General features: G+C 46.9%; 1 protein-coding gene across 1 annotated transcript; it reads right to left on the reverse strand.

Annotated features, from left to right (window-relative positions):
* Positions 1–368: 368 nt before the first annotated feature.
* nkx3.3 (NK3 homeobox 3) lies at positions 369–3,786 on the reverse strand. The gene is made up of 2 exons (XM_038773719.1): positions 3,340–3,786; positions 369–1,749 (listed from the first exon to the last, which is right to left on the reverse strand). The coding sequence occupies exons 1-2, from the start codon at positions 3,563–3,565 to the stop codon at positions 1,274–1,276; spliced, it is 702 nt and encodes a 233-aa protein (XP_038629647.1). The 5' UTR covers positions 3,566–3,786; the 3' UTR covers positions 369–1,273.
* Positions 3,787–8,941: the final 5,155 nt, after the last annotated feature.

Genomic DNA, 8,941 nt, shown 5'->3' on the forward strand with positions numbered 1-8,941 from the left:
TTGGACATTCTGAATTCTCCCTCTGTGTATCCGAACAGGCGCCGGTATGTGGCGACTGGGGGGCTTTTCACAGTAACTTTATTTGAAGCCTATTATGACAATAGTGATTTTCATTTCATTTTCATTTCATGTGGCGACTAGGGACTTTTCACAGTACATTCATTGCAGTGTCAATGGAAGCCTACTTGTGACAATACAGATTATTATTGTACAATGGGCGATTTACTCGCGCCGTATAGACTGATAAAGAGATCTATACGGTACTTTTGGAATCTACGATTGTCCTTTTTATCTTTGTTGATTCTAGGCTGTTTTAAAATGTGTTTGAGCCTTCCCACAACCAAAGAAAAAACAAACGACAACATCTATTTGTCGGAAAAGAGCTAGAAATATATTTTAATTGTGCAAAACATTAAAACCTACATCAGGTAAATTCAGAACTGGTTCAAGATGAACCAGTCTATAAACAGAGCTAGCAAGCTGTGAGAGATTAGTGATTCGAGCATTGCAACATAATAGAGATTAACAGATCTTGATACATAGGAACAGGAAGCAACATTCAAGGATTCAGCCCCACCAGCTGTTGAAGTATAAATGCTAGTTTTAAATATATATTTTTTTCAACAATCTGTTGGTGGTTGTTATTTACTTACAGAAAGAAGTGCAAAAAAATACACCTTCTGGACGGTTGGTTTAGAAAACGAAACCATTCTTTTAAAGTCACAGCGCGCCTCCCATTTATTTTCTAATGTAGAAAAAAAAACAAGTCAAAGATTCGTCAGAAAATTGCGATTCAAATCTCTCCAGGATCTCTCGATCGTCTTTGTGTTTTATTTTTGACTTTCGAAAATAGCTTTCAATGGCTTATTCGTCTGCTCGGCAAATTGCAGTGGGTAGGATCGACCAAATGACAGCAACTCATATAACCACTGGATAACTGGCTTGGAAGCGTCTTTTCGTTAACTTAGTAGAAAGTCTCCCTGGGGGGGTTCTCCATGTCCACTGTCAGAACAAAGCCACCCCCCCAAAAAAAAATCGTTAAATAGTTCTCTGGACACTTTCAGAGCTTTTTCTTTTCACAAACTCAATGTTTAACTGGTTTATATTTTTGTCCATACAGTTAAATGAAACTGCGAATATTTCTGTGTTAATGCCAGTTCATTCATTGTTGCAGATAATTACAAGGATTAATTTGTTTGGTGTGGTCCATTTTATTTATTTTTATTTCTGGCTTAGTTGTCCAGTCTTTTTGACCTTCCCCCTCCTTGACTCTTCAATGAGTTCCTCCACAGAGAGGGATGACATTCGGAGGCCAGGCTGGTAGGCAGTACATGTAGGGGTAGTATTGATAAGCCTGGTATAACGAGAGTAAATGTGGGTTGCCTAGCTCATCCGGGCTGTATTGCCTCTGATTGTCCCTCACCAGAACCCTCACGGCCACCTTCTTGGCCGCCGCGGGCGCCGAACTGACGACGAGGTCTGCAGCCATCTGCCTCTTCTTGGTCTTGTACCGCCGGTTCTGGAACCAAATTTTGACCTGGGTCTCTGTGAGCTTGAGGGCCGCCGCCAGGTCCGCTCTCTCCGGCCCCGACAGGTACCTCTGGTGGTTAAACCTTCTCTCCAGCTCGAAGACTTGAGCGTGAGAGAAGGCGGCTCGGGAACGCTTCTTGCCCGACTTGCCCGGCTGGTCGGACGCGGCCAGTTTGTCCGTTTTTTCATCGTCGTCTGTGACGGCCTGGCGGTCGGAATCTGAAACATTGCACAGAGCTGGTGAAAATATTTAACAGGGAAGATGCAGCGATCAGACCTATTTACACCCCGTGGAAGTGACTCGTCTGCATTTCACTGGTGACCAGCTGCCCCCCTTTGAGATATTTGATCAGAAAAGCAATCAGATGGCGGAATGCGGAGGGCCCTGAGTAGGAATTGAGGGTCCCACTAACATTCAGGGTCTGGCTGAGCAACATTTTAACATAGAAAATCCACATCCCAAGAACAGCTCACGGAAAGCTAAATCCGCCACAGGAATGAGAGATACAAGTTTATCCTCTGCCGAATTGAGATAACCTATCTTTGAGAAATGTCATTCAAATAGATACAAGCAAAAAACGAGACTTCTGATAGAGGCTTCTCCCAGTCAACGGAATTATCACTCAGAAGCGAATTGCTTCATTCCAACAGGAGAATAATTTGAAATGAGTTCGCCCCAGTTAACTTTGCACAGTCCCTGTCTGCCTGTGTTATCTGTACTAAGGAGTGAAGATGAGATGCTGCCGTTGGACTGGGGTGAGCACAGTAAGAAGTCTTACGAAGTCTTAATACAGTAAGAAGTCTTAAGAAGTCCTTGTGTTGTAAGACTTCTTGCTGCATTAAGGCGAGCCTGGTATTATTTAAATTCAGCCCTTGTTTGAGTCTCGCCGCTTCTCTTTCTTATTGGGGGCAATCAATTCGTTTTTGCGGCCTAGTTTCAACTCTGCAATCCAAAAAAAAAATCGCAGTCCACTTGTTTTTCCGCGAGGCGCTAGGATTTTCCTCTGGTGGATAAACTAAGTCCCTCCCGCAACTGGAGGACGCGGGAACTCGGGGAATGATTATTCCCAGTTGTGACAGAGCAGATCGATGGAAAGTTCACTCTGGAACTGAATCAAATGCTGGGAATAATTATTGACTGTGAGCTTCAGATTCTAGTCTGATGCTCTAAAATCAGCCGATTCCTATTTAATGAATTTTGGGAATGGGAAATATCCTGAATAAAACCTCCCCTTTTTTAACACAAGCTTCCTGGACAGAATCAGATTTGAAAATCCCACCAGTGGACGAGAATCTTTGGAGTTCAATATTAAAATATCCCTTCACAACGCTGACACTTCCTTGTCCTAGCGCCTGTTTATTGGTACAATAGTTCCCCTCTCCACACCAATTGTGCAGATTGAATTTCCTGGCCACTGCCGCACTTTATAAAAGTCAGATTTATATTCAGGTTGAGCCTTTTTACATTTGTCCAGCGAGTGTTGTCAATTTCCAATCATTTTCCAATTTCCAGCGTCTCGCCCCCAGTAAGTTAAGCAGGGGTATCAATTTTTAATTGATTTGAAATTTTAATCAACTTTTTTAAAAAATCAAGGGAAATGATGTCAACAGAACCAAAGCAGGTGCGAAGGGAGATTTTAAAAGTTGTTTCAATTTCACTTGTTGAAAGTTTAGTAATTGACAAGCCGGATTGATTTCAGATACAATCAACTATAGTGATCTGTGGGCAGTTTGATTCACTTTCACAGCTTTTTCTTTTCACAAACTCAAGGTTTAACTCGCTCCTCTTTAAGAGACCCGGCTTCTTACCTTTATCGGACTTCTCCACACTGTTCTCCCAGCCGCTCCCTTCTCCCGACTCCTCGTTGAGGGTCTCTACATCCAGCCGCCCCCTCTCGTTAGTCTCGGCCTCCCGCTCGCCGTTCACAAGCTCAGAGGGCTCCTGGTGGGAATTCCGACTCAGCCGAGCCTCACTGCCCCGGGTGAGAATATCTTGGATGGTGAAAGGCGTCAAGGAGCCGCCCTGAACTGCCATTTTTCTTTCTTTCTATCAATGTGTGTGTGTCAATGGGGGAGAATCGGATTCTTCCTTGCCCTCAGCCAGTCCCCAGATTTCCCTGCCTGGATTCGCCACAGCAGCGCTGGGAGCCGAACTCCGCACATCCGCCTGGCTTTTCCCAGTACAGCTGACTATCTCCTGCTCCTGGTTTGGCTTCAGGAATTCAGTGCCGGTGGGGAGAGAGGCTGGGGGGTAGGGGGTACATGTGGGGGGGGGGGGGGGGGGGGGATAGAACAACAAGAAATCCTCGGAATCTTCGGCTGGGCGGCCGGGGGGCGAAATCACATTTTCTCCAACTTTATTTACATCCTTTATTGACAGATGGCGTTGGGTGGCTCTGATTGGATATTTGGTGATACGTCGCCCCGCCCACCTACAATGTGGTTGGGCCATTTGGGATGGGGAAGGATTGACAGGGAAGCCAGGGGGCGGGATCCCTGAGCAAATCCTTCAGTTTCAGTCCCACACATTTCAGGCTGGTCCCATTTATCCAGTTGGTTATTTCACCCAAGCTGTGAAGAATGTTTGATTCCCCCTTAACATACCATTCACCGTGTCTGTGCACAGTGCGGTGAATTTCAGAAGCATCAATATGTCCAAAGATGTGCAGGTTTCGGTGGACTGGCCTTGATAAATTGCCCCCCGGAGTGTCCGAAAAGGTGGGGTGGGGATACTGGGATGGGGTGGAGGCATGGCCTCTTTCCAAGGGCCGGTGCAGACCTGATGGGCCGAATGGCCTCCTTCTGCACTGTCGATTCTACGATTGTTGATCCATCTTTGAACTTGTGTTATTATTCACATGTCTTCACCCAGGGGATATGGGCGTGGCTGGTTAGGTCAGCATTTCATTGCCCAATCCCGAAGTGCCCATGAGAAGGTTTGCAAACTCCATCTGTATTTCTGCATCTATATCTATTTCGAAGTCGCGAGTTGTCCAACATAGAATTGCTAAAATATTGTTTTAATGGCCATTACTGAGAGTAGCTTCAATAACCCGTCTGGAATTCCGCACTGTAAGTGGTATACTTAATACCCAAGTTTCCACAGTTGACTAGAATAGTGAAAATCAGGGATTATTCAAATGTTCGCTGGTGTGAGGGCCACGGGAACCGGCTTCTGCAGCTCTCCAGCAGACCAGGCAAGGCAGATGCTGACTTCCGTTGACTTTTAAATAATAAACCACTTAAATAGGATTTCATTTCCTTAGCGCCTAGCCTAGGCAACATTCCTCCGGAACGCCAATCAAAAATAGCTCTCGATTCACCTCGCTTCTTAAGATCGAGATGTTAGCAAATCAGAAGAAAAGAAAAACATGCCCGTAAAGCGGGAGGATGTGACTTGGCCTCTGAATATAAATTCCCGCCCAGTCATTTAGAGAATTTAAGGCTTCACAGGGCATTGCCGAATAGCCAAAGAGAGTTTGTGGTATGTAACGCACAGCAGTGTGTGCTATCTCCGAGCCAGCCTTCACAGAATGGTCACGTTTGACGTTAAATCCAGATTTTTTATTTATTGAATTCATATTTCACCACCTGTCATTTGGGAATCCCAACCCGGGTGACTAAAGTTTTATCCTGGGTCTCTGGACTACTAGTCTGGATTACCAACAACTCCCCTTAATGAACTGAAGATGGTCAGAGATGAGAGCAACAAAAATGATCTTCACAGGGACGAATTTGATTTAATGACCCTTCTTGGAGTGACGTCCTAGGGGCCCCAGTCTAAACGCACTCACATTAATACAGATGAGACTGTTCCAGAAAACGGTCTCAGAGTCGTCGCAGATTTAGAATTTAGAACAGTACAGCACAGAACAGGCCCTTCGGCCCTCGATGTTGTGCCGAGCAATGATCACCCTACTCAAACTCACGTATCTACCCTATACCCGTAACCCAACAACTACCCCTTAACCTTACTTTTTAGGACACTACGGGCAATTTAGCATGGCCAATCCACCTAACCCCGCATATCTTTGGACTGTGGGAGGAAACCGGAGCACCCGGAGGAAACCCACGCACACACAGGGAGGACGTGCAGACTCCACACAGACAGTGACCCAGCCGGGAACCGAACCTGGGACCCTGGAGCTGTGAAGCATTGATGCTAACCACTATGCTACCATGCTGCCCCCAGATGATGCACTTCCATCCAAACCTTGCAGTCAAAGTGGAGCCTTTGTGCATTCTCTCTGACCTCGCCCCTTACCTGCCTCAATGAAAGAAGGTGAACCTTGGGATGACTTTGGCCTGAAAAACCTCAACAAATCAGTTTGATTTTAACTGTGAAAGTTTCAAGCTACCCTCAATTAAAACAATTAGAATCAAACCTAACAAAATACTTAAGGGGACCGATGCAGGGAAAATGTTTCCCCTGGTTGGGGAATCTATAACAATTTCAAAATAACTATGGGCAGCACGGTAACACAGTGGTTAGCACTGTTGTTTCACAGCTCCGGGGTCCCAGGTTTGATTCCCGGCTTGGGTCACTCTCTGTGCGCAGTCTGCATGTTCTCCCCGTGTCTGGCTGGTCCGAGACCCCGAAGACCGCCACCTTTGGGCATGGCTCCACCCTCACTCCCACCACTTTGGACATTGCCTCAAAGAAGGCTGTCCAGTACTCCACCAGTCTGGGGCGAGACCAGAACATGTGGGCGTGGTTGGCCGGGCCTACTTGGCACCGTTCACATCTATCCTCCACCTCCGGGAAGAAGCTACTCATACGGGTTCTTGTTAGGTGGGCTCTATGTACCACCTTTAGCTGCGTCAGGCTGAGCCTTGCGCACGTGGAGGTGGAGTTGACCCTATGCAGTGCTTCGCTGCAGAGTCCCCATCCTATCTCAATCCCCAGGTCCTCCTCCCATTTCTTTCTTGTTGCATCTAGTACAGTGTCGGCCCTTTCTGTCAGTCGGTCGTACATGTCAGTACAGTTCCCTTTATCTAGGATATTTGCGTCCAGTAGGTCTTCCAGTAGTGTCTGTCGTGGCGGTTGTGGGTACGTCCTTGTCTCCTTTCGTAAGATGTTTTTGAGCTGCAGATACCGTAGCTCGTTCCCCCTGGCTAGCCGAAATTTCTCTGTCAGTTCGTCCAGTGTTGCGATCCTGCCGTCCATGTATAGGTCCCTGACTGTCAGTGTCCCTCTGTCCTGCCTCCACCTTTTGAAGGTGGCGTCAGTCAGTGCTGGTGTTAACCTATGGTTGTTGCAGATGGGAGCTTTGTCAGACATTTTGGTCAGGCCAAATTGCTGCCGCAGTTGGTTCCAGGATTGGAGGGTGGCTATCACCACCTGGCTGCTGGAGTGTTTTTTTGGTGGGGATGGGAGTGCTGCCATGGCGAGGGTCCGGAGGGAGGTCCCCATGCAGGAGGCCTCCTCCGCGCGCACCCACTCGGCCTCTGGCTCCTGTATCCATCCCCTTACTCGCTCGGCTGTTGCCGCCCAGTGGTAGAATTGTAGATTCGGGAGGGCTAGCCCCCCCCTGGATTTTGTTTTTTGTAGGACCTTCTTTGGGATCCCAGCATTTTTACCCCTCCCCATACGAACGCCATGATTAGTTTGCCCAGCGCTTTGAAAAAGGCCTTGGGGATGTAGATCGGGATGGATCTAAACAGGAAGAGGAACCTGGGCAGTACGTTCATTTTGATCGTCTGGACTCTCCCCGCGAGGGAGAGTGGGAGTGTGTTCCATCTTTGCAGGAGATTGATACATTTCTAAATACCAATGACATAAAAAGTTATGGTAATAATGTATGGAACTATCAGCCATGATGGTATTGAATGGTACTGAATATACGATTGGCTAAATGGCCTACTCCCCCTGCTATGTTGCTAACTCCCTTAATAATTGTTTTTTTCAATGAACGGTTAGCATTATGGTTGGTGTATGTCTACAGGATAAACTGCTGTTCCCAACAACACCTCCAAAACCCACATCTTCTAACACTTTGAAGGACAAGGACCACAGATGCATGGGAACCCACAACCCGTTCTTGGAACTCTATCATTGTTCCTTCCTCATCACTGGATCAAAATAGCTTCCGGACCTGCCTCCAGCAATGGGTCAATCATAGAATTGACAGGGCAGAAGGAGGCCATTCGGCCCATCAAGTCTGCACCGGCTCTTGGAAAGAGCACCCTACACAAGGTCCACACCTCCACCCTATCCCCATAACCCAGTAACCCCACCCAACACTAAGGACAATTTTGAACACTAAGGGCAATTTAGCATGGCCAATCCACCTAACCTGCACATCATTGGACTGTGGGAGGAAACCGGAGCACCCGGAGGAAACCCACGCATACAGGGGGAGAATGTGCAGACTCCGCAGAGACAGTGACCCAAGCCAGGAATCGAACCTGGGACCCTGGAGCTGTGAAGCAATTGTGCTAACCACAATGCAACCGTGCTGCCCTAAGGTCAATTACCACCTTCTAAAAGTCAATGACCACCTTCTCAAGGTCAATGTCCACTTTCTCAAGGTCAATAACCACCTTCTCACGGTCACTGTCCATTTTCTCAAGGTCAATGTCCACCTTCTCAAGGTCAATTGTCATCTTCCCAAGGTCAATGTCCACCTTCTCAAGGTCAATTGCCATCTTCTCAAGGTCAATGACCACCTTCTCAAGGTCAATTACCATCTTCTCAAGGTCAATGCCCACCTTCTCAAGGTCAATGACCACCTTCGCAAGGTCAATTTCCATCTTCTCAAGATGGAATGACCACATTCTCAAGATCAATTGCCATCTTCTTAAGGTCAATGACCACCTTCTCAAGGTCAATTGCCATCTTTGCAAGGTCAATGTCCACCTTCTCAAGGTCAATGTCCACCTTCTCAAGGTCAATGTCCACCTTCTCAAGGTCAACTGCCATCTTCTCAGGGTCAATGTCCACTTTCTCAACGTCAATGACCACCTTCTCAAGGTCAATGACCACCTTCTCAAGGTCATTTGACTTCTTCTCAAGGTCAATAAACACCTTCTCAAAGTCAATTACCATCTTCTCAAGGTCAATGACCACCTTCGCAAGGTCAATGACCACCTTCGCAAGGTCAATGACCACATTCTCAAGGTCAATGACCACCTTCGCAAGGTCAAGCAGATGGATAATAAATTCCTGCTGTGTTCATACTGAAGAAAGAATAGAAAAAAGTACCCCCTCTATCCTCGGAATTAATGGGTCAGTGCCTTCAGTAAAAGAGGGAAAACTGGGAGACGGTGGCTTGGGGAAGAGGACGTGACTGTTGGTATCAGATCCACAGAAAGACAGTGAAAAAACCATTTGGAATGTTTCACCATTCCCAGTGTTAACATCCCATACTACTCATGGGATCAATGTCAACCACACTGTATCTTTCAAGCT

The sequence above is a fragment of the Scyliorhinus canicula genome, chromosome 16 (genome assembly GCF_902713615.1).
Source record: "Scyliorhinus canicula chromosome 16, sScyCan1.1, whole genome shotgun sequence".
Taxonomy (NCBI): Eukaryota; Metazoa; Chordata; class Chondrichthyes; order Carcharhiniformes; family Scyliorhinidae; genus Scyliorhinus; species Scyliorhinus canicula.